The sequence below is a fragment of the Pogona vitticeps genome, chromosome 3 (assembly GCF_051106095.1).
Source record: "Pogona vitticeps strain Pit_001003342236 chromosome 3, PviZW2.1, whole genome shotgun sequence".
Lineage (NCBI taxonomy): Eukaryota > Metazoa > Chordata > Lepidosauria > Squamata > Agamidae > Pogona > Pogona vitticeps.
The window spans coordinates 43,588,775-43,606,979 of NC_135785.1; the positions used below are offsets into that span (position 1 = coordinate 43,588,775).

At 41.1% G+C, this 18,205-nt stretch overlaps 1 protein-coding gene across 5 annotated transcripts in view; it reads left to right on the forward strand.

Moving 5' to 3' along the window:
- FARP2 (FERM, ARH/RhoGEF and pleckstrin domain protein 2) overlaps positions 1–18,205 on the forward strand; it is a 104,368-nt gene that overhangs the window by 38,184 nt on the left and 47,979 nt on the right. For all 5 annotated transcript variants that reach the window (XR_013543024.1, XR_013543025.1, XM_020786311.3 and 2 more), the window contains 4 exons: positions 2,962–3,040; positions 6,746–6,843; positions 10,529–10,643; positions 16,403–16,550. Coding sequence is in view for 3 of the 5 variants with exons in the window: in XM_020786311.3 (XP_020641970.2) it covers positions 2,962–3,040; positions 6,746–6,843; positions 10,529–10,643; positions 16,403–16,550 (440 nt within the window). In the remaining 2 variants the exon portion in view is untranslated. The remainder of the gene's footprint in view (positions 1–2,961; positions 3,041–6,745; positions 6,844–10,528; positions 10,644–16,402; positions 16,551–18,205) is intronic.

The window sequence follows — 18,205 nt, forward strand, 5'->3', positions numbered from 1 at the left end:
ATAACCACTCTTTAAATATTTCACTTACGGTACTTTGACAGCCCTATTAGATTTCGATTTCACAGCACCTAACTAGCTAACAAGCTCTGAGGTTGTAGAATATTTGAGCAAAATACAGTATACTAAACTTTTGTTCTTGTGATTTTTTTATCGTATCTTTCAGGAAAATTATTTTCTTATAAACAAGTGCAGATAATATGTGGAACTTTGCATATTAGATACATAGATCAGTGTTGCTCCAAAGATAAGTCAAATGCTGGTACAGAAAGCAATTGTTTCACAACTAATTTAATACGGTATGGTTGCTAAGCCAATTCTGTGTTTTGTTAAACTTTGATAGCATATGAAATGGATTCCATAATGCCCTTTGTCTCTAATTCCTTTGAAAAGCTTGAAAGATGTGTATTTCAATTAGGGTCTCAGATCAGAACAGACAGCATTGTTGCAGATGTGAAAAATTCCATTTACTACTGCTACTCTCTCTGTGTGTGTGTGTGTGTGTGTGTGTGTGTGTGTGTGTGTGTGTGTGTGTGTGTGTGTGTGTGTGTGTGTGTGTGTGTGTGTGTGTGTGTGTGTGTGTCCTTCTTTGGTTCACATGACTGGTAGCAAAAATGTACATGTAGTATTTCACTGTGGTAGTGTATCCAGTATCCTGTCTCACCCATTCTCTACCAATAAAATTATCCAAGCATGAGGAATGCTATTTCTGAAGTGGCTACCAGTGCAGATAATGAATTATCTGGCTCTGAGATGTTAGGCATTAATTTTAGATATCTCTTATGCCTATCTATCTGGTTTGGCTCTCTGCATAGATTGCATCATCCTTCCTCAGTGTGGGATCCTCAAAGTTTTTTTACTAGGTTTCTCAGCGTTACTATTAGCTATATGGGAGAGGCTGCTAGGAGTATAGTGTAGAACTTAGAAAACACAAGGTTTGTTTGTTTATTTAAATAAATTACACTATTCTTAAAAAGGACTCAAGGCAGTTTACATCATTAAAAGACTACAGTGGTGCCTCACACAACGATGTTAATTGGTTCCAAAAAAATCAACGTTGTGTGAAACATCGTTCTGTGAAACACCATTTCACATAGGAATGCATTGAAAACCGGTTAATCCGTTCCAATTGGAACGGATTGCCATCGTTCAGTGAAAATCCCCATAGGAAACATCGCTGAGTGAAACAATGTTTCCTATATTGGAATGTATTGAAGCCGACTCAATACATTTCAATGCCTTTGCGAAGTCCTTTTTCGCTCCTGTAAAAGTGTCTTACAATGTTTGGACGCTGTTTTAAATGATTGCAATGGTTAGTCCACCTCCTGAAACCTATGCAAACTGATTTTGGTGTTGTTCTGACACTTCGTTAATTTATGATGATTTTTTGAATTTTCTCCATTGGAAACCATTGGATGGTCTGTCTAATGGTTTCCAATGGAAAAAACAAAAAATCATCATAAATTAACGAAGTGTCAGAACAACACCAAAATCAGTTTGCATAGGTTTCAGGAGGTGGACTAACCATTGCAATCATTTAAAACAGCGTCCAAACATTGTAAGACACTTTTACAGGAGCGAAAAGGGAGATCGTTGTGTGAAAATCCCCCATAGGAAACATCGCTGTGTGAGGCAGCAAATTTAACAGAAAAAGGCATCGTTGTGTGAATTCATCGTTGTGTGAGGCACTCGTTGTGCGAGGCACCACTGTATATCTGAAACTAAAAATAGTAAGTATACAAATACTAAAAAGGATCAAACAAATGTGGCACTAAAGAAGAATTTAAAAAAGCAACATCAAAACACATTCAAGGCAGTAAAGTACAACCACCCATTAAAAAATCCCACTCAGGTGACCTGAAGAGAAAGGTTTTCGCCTGCTTGCAGAAGGACAGCAAAGATGGGGCCAGTCTGGCCTCCTGAGGGAAGAAGTTCCAAAGTCTGGGGGTAGCAACAAAGACCCTCTCCAGTGTCCCCACCAAGCATGCCTGTGAAGGTGGTAAAATCAGGCATTTTCTGATTATCTTAATACCCAAATAGGTTCATAAATGGAGCTGCAATTCTTGACATAGCATGGACCCAAGCCATTTAGGGCTTCATAAGTTAGAACCAGCACTTTGAATTATGACCCCAAGTGGATCACAACCAGTGGAGCTGCTGTAACAGGGAAGTTATTTGATCCCTGTCACAATCCCCAGTTGGCAATCTGACTGCTGTGTTTTGAACCTGGTGAAGTTTATGGACACTTTCCAGAGGCAGCCCTGTGTAGAGTGAGTTACAGTAATCCAGCCAGGATGTAACGAAAGCATGTGTCACCATGGCCAGATCAGACCTAAGAATGGGCTCAGCTAGTGCACTTGTTTTAATTGTGGAAATACACTCTTGGTCACTACTAAAACCTGGGCATCCAGGCTCAGAGATGAATACAAGAGCATCCCTAAGCTGCACACTATGTTTTCAGATGGTATGTAATGCCATCCAGCACAAGCTGTATCCCTGTTCCTTGATCTGCCTTTTGACTCACCAGGAGCTCCTCTGTCTTGTCAGGTTAAGCTTCTGTTTATTCACCCTCATCCATTCCGCTTCTGATACTAGACATTGAACTAGAGTTGTAAGGTTGATAAAAGGTGGTTTCCTTTGTTTATTTATGTGTTTCATGCTCAGTTGCAGAGCCTTACTATTTATCAGTCTTGTGTTTGGCTGACATTTCATACTTCCTGTCCACTGATGCTGCTTTTATATAGTGTTTGTCCTGCCCTTAAGTGGAAGAAAAGTCTAATCTGGGGTTGAAATAAGAGATTCTGGCATGCCATTTTTGGCCTTGTTGCTGCATCAGTAGGAGCCCATTAGCAATGTATATGCCTAGTTTCCATTATCTCCATATGAATGTTCACAGTCACAGTTCAACATGCAAGTTTAAAATATGAAGCTAAAAGGTAATACTGTATTTTGATTTTCCTGTAGGACCAAAGAATGCAGTGCTTCGTCTAGCTGTAAAATTCTTTCCTCCTGATCCTGGTCAGTTGCAAGAGGAGTTTACCAGGTAAAGACTCCTTACTGTATATTAATTTCTGAATTATTTACAGTTGAAGTATAGACATATAAAAAGGAAAGAAAGGTTAAAAAGAAAACCTTCATAATCAAAATACTTTGGTAGATTTAGGTTTTAATTTCTGCGTTGCTTTGAATGACATCAGGTTTTTCCTAACATAATCTAGCAACAAAAGTACTGCTTCAGTTGTATGCATAGAAAGTTTGTGTGTTAAGAATATGCTCAAAATACCGGTTTTAACACTTTTCACAAAAGAAAACACTTCTCCATGTTGTCTGTTATTTAACCAATTTCTGGATGATCTGATTTCATCTCTAACCTCAGTTCATGTTATTATGCCTGTTTCCTTGTTTTGCCTTTCGTGTTTGCTTTGATCGAATAGTATCAAGGATATGCTTCTTCTTTGTTCTTCCTCATAATCAAGCACAATTTTGCAGATCTCAGCAGAACTCAGCTGCTGATACCTATATTTCTGCCAATGTATGCTTTGTATTTCTAGTATTTTCTACCTGAATGCACCTGTGTATACCTTTTCATCTGCAAATTTCAGTGTTAAACAGTTTTTCTTTTGATTGTGCTTTCTGCTGTTTTCTTACTTTTGTAGTTTGCTTTCCTGTTTTCACAGATGACTGCTGTGGATGACTTTAGGTTCTGTAAGAGATACAGTACTAGAATATTGGAATATACAGTATCTGTTCTCCAGAGTTCCTGTTAGGGCTTCAGTGTGTTTGTGTTCTTTGGAAACTTTGACATAGCTGTTTGGTAAAATGTTCAGTATAGGATAGAGCCTGAATATACATAGCAAAGATGGGGATCTCTTACCTTCCAACTGATGTTGGATTCTTGCTCCCATCTGCTTCGGTCAGTATGGCCAATAAAAAATGGCAGTTTTAATTCAGTATCATCTGGAGTACCAAGGTTTTCTGTCCTTCATCAGATAATAACAGAATCATTAAAATAGTGGATTATTTTCAAATTTTAAACATACAGTTTATCTGTGAAGGTTTTGTTTTTTAATTTCTCCCGTAGAAGGGTATAGGCTGTTTTCAGGAAAGTAAATACATTGAAAGAGACATGGTGACAGCAAGGACTGTAGGTTAACAGTAGCTTGATTTCCCTCATGTACTGAGATAATTTGACACACATTTTTGCAGAATAGGCAAATTCTCATTAGGCATAGTCTTAGCCACTTTTGGTATAAAGCCCACCAGCCTTAAAGGTAATATACCTACATGACTTGATGAAGGTGAAGATTTTCCTAGGCTTTTTGTAGTTATGCCATATAACTAAGTCATAGCTAGTCACATGATGTACTTATAGTAAAAGGATGTCACTGAACAGCAATTACCTGGAAGCTGGTGGTGATGATATATTTTTCCTGTTGGGTAATACTCAGAGGCATTGGAAGTTATTTATTGATTTGATTTGATTTGATTTGATTTGATTTTTTTTTAATCCCGCCCTTCTAGACAGGAGTCTACTCAGGGCAGCTCACAATATATTGTGCACAAAATGGATTTAAAAACAACAGTTAAAATCTACAATAATAATATAATCAAGATGGAAAGATAAACAACAAAAACAAAGAAAAATAAAAATCAAGTATTTGCAGGAGGGAAGGCCTGCCTAAAGAGCCAAGTTTTTAATTGGCTCTTGAAAACACCCAGCGGGGGTGCCAGACAAATTTTTGGTGGCAAGCTGTTCCAGAGTTGAGGGGCCACCGCCGAGAAGGCCCGGTTTCTTGTTCTTTCTTTCCAAGCCTCTCTCCGTGTCAGGCCCCTCAGCCATCTTTCCTGGCTATAGCAAGTGACTCGAGTAGATCTAGGTGGGAGAAGGCGTTCTGCCAGATATCAAGGTCCTACTCCCAAGCTGTGAACTTCACTCTTCACGGTGAGAGTCACCCCCTCAAAAGAGGGAGTTTCCCAAGCCAGGCCACCCACCCTCAGGACCTCCGTCTTGTCCAGGTTCAGACTCAACCCATTCTCCTGCATCCATTGCAGTACAGTCTCCAGGCAATGCTGAAGGGACAGCACGGCATCCACTGAAGTAGGCTAAAGGAGATGTAGAGCTGCGTGTCATCAGCATACTGATGGCACGAGGCTCCACACCCCCTGATGACCCCACCCAGTGGTCTCATATAGATGTTAAACAGCATTGGGTAGATGATCAAGCGCTGCAGAACTCCACAATTGAGACTCCACAGGGCTAAGACACTCTCCCCAAGCTGAACTCTCTGAGGATGGTCCTCCAAGTAGGATCAGAGCCAGGCAAGCGCCGGGCCACCAATTCCCAGCTCAGAGAGCCTCCCCAGGAGGATACCATGGTCGATGGTATTGAAGGCGGCTGAGATATCGAGGAGGACCAAAAGGGACATTTTGCCCCTGTCAGTCTCCCTCAACAGGTCATCCAACAGTGCGACCAGTGCTGTTTCTGTGCTGTGGCACGACCTGAAGCCCGACTGGAATGGATCCAGGGCATTTGTTTCATCCAAAGGAGCCTGAAGCTGATCAGCCACCACTCTCTCGACCACTTTACTAAGGAAAGAAACATTGGCGATGGGCCTATAATTGCCAGTATTGTCCGTTGCCAAATTTGGTTTCTTTGTAATGGGCCTAATGAGTGTCTTCTTGAGGACAAGAGGAATCTTGCCCTCCTGGAGACACCCATTAATTATCGCAGTAGCCTATTCCGTTGTTACAGGCCTGGCTACTTTGATTAGCCAGGCTGGGCAACGGTCAAAGGAGGTGGTGGCCCGGCAGCGATCAAGTGCTTTGTTCACCATATCTGGCATCACAGGCTGAAAAAATTCAAAACTCACCAGGCCAGTCGGAGCACTGGACATCTCTGCTCGATCCACTGTATTTAAAAAAGGAGAGAGATCCCAGCGGATGGCCTCCACTACTCTAACAGTAGGCAAAATTCTGTTGCATAAACCGAATTGGACACAGGAAATACAGTGGTGCCTCGCTTAGCGATTGCTTCGTTTAACGAAGAATTCACTTAACGATGTGTTTCTTGGAGGAATTTTCCGCATCGTTTAACGATGTTCTCTATGGGGGATTTTCACTTAAAGATGTCCGTTTTCGCTCATTTTTAAGTGTTAAAATGTTTGAAACCTGTTTTAAATGCTTGGAATTGGTAGTCCACCTTGTGAAACATGTGCAAACTTAATTTGGCTCTGTTCTGAGTCTTCGTTAATTTTTGGTGATTTTTTGTTTTTCCCCTTTAAATGCATTGAACCCCAGGTTCTGAAGTTCAGTTTTGCCCTTCGGGGGGATGTTTTTGGGATCCTTGTGAGTGGGATGTGTGTGGCTTTGATACTCAGAATTTGCCAGTTTATCACCAGCAGTGAGGTCTGGACTGCTACTGATGGTTTTTGACTGTTAAAACACCCCCCACCCCCACACACATCATGAGGCTCCTAAAGATATTCCCAGGCCAAAAGGGAGCCCTAGGAAGCTTTCAATTCATTTAAATTAAACATTTCCAGTATCCAATCTGATTTACGCTCCTATAACTTGATACAATAAAATTGTGCTCATTATCCAGGTGCATAGCTTTTGTTGATTACTTCATAGCATCCTGCATCAGCTACTGCTTTGGCAAAAGCTAGTTTTGAAGTGCTGTCTTTGTTCTGGAATGAATAATGTACAACAGTCCAGTTTATAAAACTTATTATTGGTTCTTGTCTTCTAGGTATCTATTTGCACTACAAATTAAGAGAGACCTAGCAGAAGAACGCCTTACCTGCAGTGACAACACTGCAGCACTCCTCATATCTCATCTTCTGCAATGTTAGTATTTGATGTTCCTTATATGGGATGAAATGACTAATAATTTCAGAAACACCAAGAAATACTGTATTAGGATTATATTGGCATATTCTAGATGCACATGATCCAGCAGCTTTACTGAATCAAAACAGATATTGGCCTGGACAGTGATGGAAATGCAACATATACATTTATCTATTGGTTTATTGATTTGTTTTATATCCCATATGTCTCCCAGTGTGTGTGTGTGTGTGTGTGTGTGTGTGTGTGTGTGTGTGTGTGTTTGTGTTTGTGTTTGTGTATAAGTACAATTAAAAACAATACATTGTAAATATTAAAACATAACTACCTCACTTTTCATATTAAAACAATGCAATCAAACCATTAAAACCCACTTAGTTAAAAGTAGTAATTATGATTAACAAAAAAGTGATTGGGCACAAAAATATATGGAAAAAGGATCTAGCATGTACTGTTAAGGATGGCATGCAAAGGTTTCAGTGCACAAAACCACTTGCAAAAACAGTTTTTGCTAGTATTCCTTAAAATATTAAAGTAACATATTGCTGGTACTTGACTCCTCTTAAAAATTTGCTACATAAACACGGTTTTAAATGTGGGGATGGACTTTGGTGTTTAAAGGTGGGGATGGACTTTGGTGTTGTATTCCCATTTGGTGGGTTTGTTCAGTAATATCTTCATTCTGAGAGTCTGTTTTTAAAGATATGGAGAAAATCAAAGATGTTCCCATTTTTCCTTCGCTGAGATTTCTTTTCTTCTTTTTGGACAATAAGCAAATTTTAAAGAGTGAATTTTCTTCATGTATCTTGCTGTGAGAAGAGATTGCTCTACATTGAAATAGTGACAGAAGTCCCTCAGTGGAAGGATAGCAATCCAAACTTCAAAACATTTCCTTCATAGAGAAATCAACAAACCATATTTGAAATGAAGAATTCAAAAAACCATGATGGGATTTAATAAATATAAAAACATACGATTTATTCTTTAGGTACTCATTTATTAGTCACATTAATATTAACTATCGTATTTTTCGTTCCATAAGACGCAGTTCCGCCCAAAAAAAGTGGAGGGAAAAGTGTGTGTGTGTTATGGAGCGAATACTGTCCCCCCACCCCACCCCATCGCTGCCTTCCCAGGCCTCCGGAGGCCTCAGAAGGCCCCACCGTCACCGACACCCTTGGAGGTTTCCCTAGCTTACAAAGCACCAGGCACCCGGCCGCTTCTCCTTCCTCCTTCTGCCGCATGCCCGGTCCAGAGAGCTCCTCCAACCTGCGCGCCCCACCCAGGATGTTCGGTGGCACTTACTCATGAGTAGACCTGCACCGCCTGTGGTGCTTACTCATGAGTAAACCCACACCTTCGACCCCGCCCTCAGCGACACCCTCCTACCTTAATCGCCGCTGCTGAGGTCTTTTGGCCTTGGAGCCACGCATGTAGAAATGGAGACTGCCTGCCCTTTGCAAAGATGGTGGCTGCGGCTTCATATAGGGTTGGGAAGCTGCAGGTGCCATATTTGCAAAGGGCAGCCTGGATTCCCTTAAGGCAAGCTAAGGGAATCCAGGCTGCCCTTTGCAAAGATGACAGCTGGAACTTCCCTACCCTAAATGAAGCTGCAGCCGCCATCTTTGCAAAGGGCAGCCAGTTTCCCTTTTTACACTTCTTGGGTCCAAGGCCAAAAGATCTCAGCAGCGGCAATTAAGATTATGGTGGTGGAGGGGGACCTCTGCGGTGCCTTCTGAGGCCTCCGGAGGCTTGGGAAGGCAGCAATGGCGGTAGTGGGAGACCCCCAGGAGGCTTCGTACCGGTAAGGTGCAGCTTTTTACTTTTTAAAATAATGTTCTGGGTGGGTTTTGGAGGGTAGGTTTGGGGTGGGGGTTATGTTTCTATGTTGCTTTGTTTTTTGGTGAGGTTTTTTTTTCAGTCCCAGTGTGGGACTTGCACTGTTTATTTATTTAATTGCCCACCCCTGATTCAGAGGAATATTTTTTCCTGTTTTCCTCTTCTAAAAATTTATTTATTTATTCATTCATTCATTCATTCATTCATTCATTCATTCATTCATTCATTCATTTGATTTATACCCCGCCTATCTGGTCTACTCGACCACTCTAGGCGACTTCCAGTATAGGATAAAAATGTGCGTGTTATAGTCAGGTGTGTCTTATGGAGCAAAAAATATGGTAAGCTTCATCTGCTCCACTCATTCTTGTGCTTCATTTTGAAATGATTTTTATGATTAGGGTGCTGGATGTTGTAATCTTACTTCCCATCCCTTGGTTCAGCAACCTAATACTACCACTTTCCCACTTAGATAGATAGATAGATAGATAGATAGATAGATAGATAGATAGATAGATAGATAGATAGATAGATAGATAGATAGACAGATAGACAGATAGACAGATAGACAGATAGATAGATAGATAGATAGATAGATAGATAGATAGATAGATAGATAGATAGATAGATAGATAGATTTCCCACTTTCCCTTCTATCTGTCTGTCAAAGTTGGAAAGCTGGTGTAGATAGAGAGATGTGATGTCTATGTATAGCTATAGGACTGGTTTCCTTGGCGTCTCATCACAGTCTCAGGATGAAGGGGCTCATGATAGCCCAGGAAACAGGTACAGTGGTGCCTCACATAACGTTTTTAATTGGTTCCCAAAAAAAAAAACCTTATGCGAAAAAAACTTTATGCGAAACACCATTTCCCATAGGAATGCATTGGAAACCGGTTAATCCGTTCCAATAGGCACGGATTGGCGTCCTTAAGCGAAAAAACCCATAGGAAACATTGTTAAACGATACAATGTTTCCTCCATTGGAATGTATTGAAGCCGACTCTATACATTTCAATGGCTTTGCGAAGTCAATTTTTGCAAATTTAAGTGCGTCATAAAAGGGTCAAAAATGGTTTTAAATGCTTGGATTAGCTTCTGCACCCTCTAAAACGGATGCAAAAGTTAATTTGGCTTTGATCTGACTTTTCGTTAATTTATGGTGAATTTTTTCCCCCCAACTTTTGACAGCTGTCAAAATCTGACAGCTCCATTGTTTCCTATGGGGGAGAAAAAAATTCACAAAAAATTAACGAAAAGTCAGATCAATGCCAAATTAAGTATGCACACATTTTAGAAGGTGCACTAACGATTGCAAGCATTTAAAACCATTTTTCAACATGTTAAGACACTTTTGTAATTGAAAAAATGAACATCGTTAAGTGAAGCAGGGGACCTAAAACCAAAAACGTTAAGCGAAGCATGGTCCCAAAATCGCTATGTGAAAATCGCCCATAGGGAAAAACGTTATACGAAGCACAATCTGACTCTGAAAAAATAAACGTTAAGCGAAAAAAACGTTAAACGAAGCAAACGTTATGCGAGGCACCACTGTAGCTTGTATTATGGTCCCTGAATGAGTGCATAGAGCAATAGGATTCTGGCCCTAGTTAAAAAGGCAGTTCCACGTCTTAGGAAATGGAAATTCCAAAAGACAGTAACAATCCTGTCTCTTTTAAAAAGCCAAGAAGTGAACAGTGCTTGATGTGGGAAATGTAACATTTTTTTGTAAATTAAAGTGCTTTCAAGTATTTGTTTTCAAGTCTATGTCTTTGTTTTCAAGTCTATGTCTTCAAGGCAATAATCAATAATATATTAATAGATATATTTTTGTCTTTTACCACAGCCGAGGTTGGAGACTTTGATGAATCAGGGGACCGAGAGCACCTTAAAAATAACCAGTACTTTCCAAACCAAGAAAGGCTGCAAGGAAAAATACTTGAATTTCACAAGAAGCATATGTAAGTGAAAAACAATGATGAGTTTTTGCTGTTCAAAGCTATATCTTGTCATAAAATAAACTTGGCAGTAATGCTTAAAGGTTAGCATATGATAACTTACTTGGCAATATTATCCTCTTGATCATAAAATGAAAACAAATTCTCTGCTATATAAGATTTGGCATTAAAATTTTCACTTGGTGAACACTGATGAACAATTTTGTTAGTAATTTTTAAATGTTGGTTTTAGGAATTCCATGTTTCTGGCCATGTTTGTGCCTATCCAGGACATGTCTTTTTTTCTTTTGGTAGCTTAGATTCTTAAAAATTTGATGATAAAACAAAGCCTTTCTTTTCATTAAAGAAATGAAAAAAAACCCTGTGAAAATGTGGATTCTAATAAGATTCCTGGTGTTCTGTTTATGTAAGTTGGGGTTTTTGAGGACAAATATGGAAAGGGGAAGTGCTGACAAATGACTTACTAGCAGATGGGTTTTCCAGGGTGGGGTCTTGTCCCAAAAGTAAATTGCTTTCTCTGGATTGAGGAAACTTCAATTACCAGCTGCAAGGAGAATACAGTAGTGGCTCTATCTTGCTGTTTTTGTGAATTATCATACACATGTGTAAAAGGGTGTCTGTGCTTCACTTGAACCCTCTTCATGTGTTGACGTCCATGCAGTCGTAATTACATGGAGGGATGAATACACAGGGTTGTGTCTGCTGGTCCTGTGTCTCTGCTACTCACAATGCAGAGGGAAACTCAGCAGAGGGAAGTTCCTCGAGATAGGCATGAAACTCGATGAAGGGTTTTGTACGAAACCCTCTGCATGGCACTATCTCCCATCTCCCCTGGCTGGCCCACCCACTGGTCTTTGCACACTATTGGGGTCCTTCTCCAGCTGCACTCCAATCCAGGTAGGAGCTCAGCCAGCCTATTCCCGTCTCCATCAGTGGCTGACCACTCATTGACTGCTCAGAGAGAATCCCCATTCCACCTCCTCATCAGAGTGGTTGGCTGCCGGCACAGGCAGGAATGGGCCAGCCAAGCTCCTGGTAAATGAGATCTTTAAGAAGTGCTTTTATCACTTCAACTGTTCCCCCTGAACTTCTATGGCTGAATAGGAATCTGAACCTAGGTTTCTTTAGTCCTCATCTGTCATTCCATCCACTCCATCCCCATTTAGTCATACTGTTACTGAATAAAATAATTATTTGATTACAGCTTTTGGATTTGATAGTTGGCTATATTGTACATATTTTATGTAGAAATGTAAAACAGACCAATTGTGCTGTTTTGATCAACCCATTTATTTGACTGAAGTACAGTGGTGGCCCCACATACCAACGTTAATCCGTTCAAGGATTAATGTCGCTATCCGGATTCGTCGCTATGCGGGGGGGGGGAACCCAATAGGAACGCATTAAAACGGGTTTAATGCGTTCCTATTGGGGCGAAAACTCACCGCTATGCGGGGAATCCTCGATCCGGCCACCATTTTTGCAGCCCGGTAAGCGAGGGCAGGGCGCGAAAACGCTGCGGGCGGCCATTTTGCGGATACGGTGGCCATTTTGGAACCGCCAGTCAGCTGTTTAAAAAACATCACAATGTGAAGATCATCGCAATGCGATGTTTTCCCTATTAAAACATCGCAATGCGATCGCATTAGCGGTCGCAAAAAACACGTCGCTATGCATATTTGTCGTTAAACGGTGTGCTCGTTAAGCGAGGCACCACTGTATCTGATAGGCTGGGCAGCTCTGTTGAATTACAGACAGGATGATGCAAACCTGAGACGTATCATGGTGTTTGTGTATGGTACACAGATAACATTCAGTGGTATGGTATACGTATATATGAGCTTCAGACATGATGGGCAATGTGTAGCTCAAACCAGGCAATTGTTAAGATCAACACCTTATATTGCCATTATGAACTTTGAGTAACATAGGTATCTTTTAGTATTCAGCTACTCAAAAATATATTACTTTTAACTTTTAACGTATACAGTAGTTATTATGGTGGCGCTGTGGGTTGAACCGCAGAAGCCTCTGTGCTGCAAGGTCGGAAGACCAGCAGTTGTAAGAGTGAATCCATGCAATGGAGTGAGCTCCCGTCGCTTGTCCCACCTCCTGCCACCCTAGCAGTTCGAAAGCAGGTAAAATGTGAGTAGATAAATAGGTACCACCACGTGGGAAGGTAACGCCATTCCGTGTCTGGTCGTGCTCACCACTTGACCACGGAAACTATTTATGGGCAAACGCTGGTTCTACGGCTTGGAAATGGGGATGGGCACCAGCCCCTAGAGTCGGACACAAGTGGACTAAATGTCAAGGGGAGCCTTTACCTTTACCTTATTATGATGGCTATAATAAGTAATATCTAATAAAAATCGCAGTGAAATTAAGAAAGTTTACATAACTTCTTTAATAGTGTGGCTGAAACATGTTTCTGTAACTTATACCGAGTAAGGTTCATACTGGTAAAGTCATCCTGGGGATAGCAATTTTCAGTAATTAAAATTAAATTCATATTTTAATAAATGTTAATGTGCAAGTTTCATTTCATGGGAGACATGAGAGTCCTGGGACAAAAGGAAGAAGTACCTAAAATCTCTCCCTGTGAGATGTGTCATCAACTGTACGTGTTGGGGAGAGAATTTCAGTAATTAAAGACTTCTTCCTTCTGTGCCAAGGCTTCTACAGTTTGCATACAATGAAATTGATTATGTGCAAATTGCACAAGCCGTAGGACAGAAGTCTTTAATTACTGAATTTTCCCCCCTGCTTGTGATAGCATCACCTTTATGCAGGGGCAATTTATGGAGTAGGATTTTGACAATGCATTACATGTTGCCATGATGCTTCCAACTTAATGGCAATCATAATAGATTTTTGAGGTGATGTTCAAAAAGTGATTTCCTGTCTCCACCACTGCCAATGAGTTTCCATGACTCAGCAGGGATTTTATCCCAGATGTCTGACTGTATACCCACAACACCAAACTGGCTTACAGTTATTGAACTGTGCAAGAATAGAATTCATTTTAAAAACATGATCTATTGAAATGTATCACAGGAACATTGTTAAGAATATTCTCTAAAGTGGTAGTACCCTGCTGTGGGATAACTTAAGCAGATTTATCTGCTTAAGGGATAACAAAATTAGACCAGATTGTTTTCAGGCTGGTCAATAAGGATTAGTTAGCTGAAAACATCTGAAGATAATTGCTCTGAAATGGCTTTCAAGTTGTAAACATTTGTTTGCTTAGTGTGGATCACTTGGTGTAATTCTTGTTTCTCCTTTCTTCAGACACATATTACCCTTTTTAACAGAAAGTACAGCTATTTTTTAGGCAAGCATTGTATGTTGAATTTGGTTTGTCATTAATATTTAATAGAAAAGTTGCAGAAACATTTCTTAAGAAGCTGGTATGTATAGCCATGTATTGTCTGGGCTTGAAAAGTAATAAGAAGCAATGAATATGCAGCTATCCCCTCTTGTGTGCCAGAGGGAAGAATTCAAATGTTTCTTCTTCTAATTTAATTTAACCGTGATACGTTTGCTGGGAAATGACATAGATGATCCTAGCAGAAGTTGGAGTCCATTGGAAGGGGAGGTAGAAGGCAGGTACAGATCTGTAACAGTTTGGGTTGTTGGTATTGACACTGAAAGAAGACTGACAATTGGAGAGACTTGTTCTTTTCTTTACTGATTTGTATCAGAGTTTCCACAATTTAAAATGGATGTATATGAAATGTAGGTAAAATTGAAAACACATTAAATGTGAATATACAGACTGTTTTTGACCAGAAGAGGGTTACTTCAATAGTGTTATCTTGGCCTTTTGCTAGATCTTAATTTGTATACTAGTGAGGCATAAATTGCATGCACATAAGTGCTGCATTGCTTTTCTCCATAGTCACAGAAAATTTCTCCAGTATCCAAGTAGCTCCATTTTACTTGATTATTCTTTGATCTTCCTACTTTGCTTTGCTGTTAAGTGACTTCCAGGTAGTCCAGCTAGAGTCTTGTCCTGGTGAGAGGACAAGCATTCATCCATTGGGCAAGCTGTGTTGTTTTTATTATCCATAGATTTAGCACAGCCTCTTCTGGTTTAATATGTAGAGCTTGAGATGTGTGCAGAAAATTTTTCCTCAATTTAGCTGTTGTCTAGGGGGTCAGTGTCCATAAAGTGGATGAGTTTCATGCTGTGTTATTTTATTTAATTCATTATTTGCTAGCATCTCTCAACATACTTCTGGTGGGGCAATGCCACCCAAATAATTGACTTCTTTGATGTGGTAGGTTTCAGGCAGCCAGTAATAATCCTGCATGACTCATTAAGAGCTATGTCCATCTACTGTATCTGGCATGTGATTTATACCACAAGGCACTAGCATCTTCTGCTGTAGAGTAGCAAAAGGACAAATCTGTTGTTGTTCTTATTGTTTGTGAGTGTACAGCCCAGTCTGACCCAGCCAGATTCCCAAGTATGTTATTTCTGGCTGCAACTTCAAGACTGATGTGCTAGAAACCATACGTTTAACTTAATGGATGTTGCTAAGTGTTACTCAGTGTGTTGCAGAGTATCATGATATATACAACTAGCTTTGGAATAATGCAGTATATCATTCAGAAGACCACTCAAAGCTCTATTCAGATATGCTGAGAGCATGTGGATGACAATACACTAGTCCTGTCCCTCCATCATTGCTTTAATCATGAATATACAACAGTCTGGAGAGAGGAGGGCTTCACTGTACTGGTAGCCTGTCCATGAGACCAGCCTCTCCTCTTCAGATTGCTGCATTTCCATAATTAAAGCAATGACAAGGAGTAAGACTACTATGCTCCCCCTACATGTGGGCCCTGGCTTCCCCTGGTAGCCCGGTCTACCCCCGGGAAAGCCTGAAGGCAGCGATTGGCGGCGGCGGCGGCCTCCTGGAAGGTCTCCCATGGCAGCGGGAGGCCTCCGAAGGCTGCAGTGACGGCAGGGCCAGAAGCCTGGGAGGCTGAGCCTCCCTTTCCCTAACGATTGGGGTGAAAGAGCTACAAAGAAGCAGCCTCTTCGCCACCAATCGTTAGGTTTTTTGAATTTCCCTTCTTTTCCTCCTGCCTTTTTCTGTTCGCAGGTCAAAGCTCTGGCCACAAGTCAAAGCAAAATTGTGTAGCCGGAACTGTTCGTAAGTCCAAATGTTCGTATGTCATGGTGTTTGAAGTCAAGGCACCACTGTATCTCCAAGAACTAGCCAGGACCTCCCCCAGTCAGAATCGTGGGAGATACAGCCCCAAATCAGTGATTTAAAGAAGAGCTTTTCTCACCTCTATGTAGGCCTCCATCCCCATTATATTGGCCTTTCAAGAAAAAGGAAACTGCTGCCAGTGAGACCTGGGAATAGCAAGGGTTCATGGGATCAGTAGTCTCACTTTTAGGCTCTGTTGAGGGAACCTCTCAAGGCACTAGTTTCTATTTATTGCTTGAAAGCCATTTTGAGAATTATTTGACCACAAAGCATGACATTAGGATCTCTGTTTCTCTCATAAGAAATAGATTGTTTTGTGCTGTACCATATGCATGCTATTTTTGTAGAATATTGCACAAAGTTTTCTGTTTTCATTCTGCACAGTAATGTAGCTTTATGGTTCAGTGGCTAGAAACACTGGTGCAATTACATGGAACTTAATGGACTATAATAGTGTTTCAGTAGTGCTGTTGTTAAGTAATTTATTAATATCTTCTCTGTGTGTGTGTGTGTTTTGTTTTGTCTTGATCATCATAGAGGCCAAACTCCTGCTGAATCAGATTTCCAAGTGCTTGAGATAGCTCGGAAATTAGAGATGTATGGTATGAGATTTCACCTGGCATCTGATCGTGAGGGAACAAAAATTAATCTGGCTGTTTCAAACATGGGAGTACTGGTATTCCAGGTAGGAAAGCAGTTACAGAGGGTTTTTTTGGGGGGGGGGGGGTTGTACTTACGATTTTGCTTTACTTTCTCTCAGCGTAACAAGTAGAGAAATGCTTGCTCTATAGCAGATAGTGATTGTTCCTGCATGGCTGGCTGGACCACCTGCTCTGCCTCAAGCTTTATAACTTAAAGAAAACTGTTAATGTGGTTTCATAGATAGAGGCATTAGTTGTAGCTGCACTGAACCACTATTGCAGCTTCTTGGCTTCTGCGCATTATGCATTATTTTTATCCTGTGTATGCACAATGACTTCAAAATCTTTGAGAGCAAAAGTGACAGTGAAGATATTTTGGTGGGAGCCCTGTCCACCCGCCTGCAGGAATAAATACATGGGTCTCCTGCCTAAGCCTCAGTTGCTTTACATCTGGCTCTTTGTCTGCATCTTGGATTGACCTCTGTATGTGTGTATGTGTGTGTGTGCACGCGCCATCAATTCAATTTTTATTTATAGCAACCCTTTCCAGGTTTACTATTCCCTTTTTCTGGGGGCACCCTGGGTTACCATTCCCTTCTTCTGTGACCCCTGGGGCTGTGCAGGTTGCCGATGACTACACAGGTGAGCTCTTCTCCCAGGAGTCACAGTGGGGAATTGAACTCAAAACCTGTGACACCACCAGATACTTAAACCACTGAGCTATCCAGCCAACTTGGATTGATTTAGGGCTGATAATATGATTAATGACTTTTGCTTTGACATTGGCTGTCCTATTCACCTCTCCCATCATTCTGAAGATTCAGTGTTCTTATCATGGCTTAAAATTTGGCTATGCCTTACCTTCCAGTTTTGGTGCCTTGGTCATGACATCAAAGTCTTTAAGAAATATATGCACTGTAGAACTATGATCCCACAAACCAGTGACCATTCCGACTACCTGTTTTGCCTTAGAGAGGGCCACATCATTAAGAAATGTTGTTACAGCTAGAACATGTTGAAACTGGTATTTTAGAACAGGCAGTTACACCTCTGGATCTCCTCTTGGGAAAAATCCCTCCAGACATCAGAGCAGGCAGCCCAATGATGAATGAATGCCTCGGCTGTATTTAGTTTGCTCCAGGCTGCTTCCCTCTACTAACTGGTTGCATGTCCAGTCTTTAGCAACTGGATTGTCAGAGACTTCTGTGTCACACTCAACTCCAGCTAGGATCAACAAGCACCTATCACTCTGTCTGCACATGGGCTCAGTCTCACTCACCAGCCCACAAGAAGAAAAAGGACAAGAAGGATGAACACGTCCCCTCGGATTAGAGCACTGCTTTCCATTAAGCTCCCTCTTCAGATAAGACTCTGCCACTGATGCCAAAATCTTCAGATCCTCATGTGTCCTTACTCCTAAGCCTGCTGCTTCCACCAGCACAGGGGGCAGACCTTCAGCATCCTGAGTCCAGGCCACTGTCTTCTACTCAGATGGTGAACTGATAGAACCCTCTCTCATGTCTCAAGCTTGATCCTGGTAACCTATTCTTAGGCTATCTTCTTGATCTCAGAATCTGACTTGGTGCCAATTCTACTTGTCTGCTCTGCATTGCCTCTTCACCCATGAGCTGCATGTGTCTTCCATTCAGACATGTTGAGCCTGCTCGGCTCACAAACAGCAGCTGTACTTACCTTCATC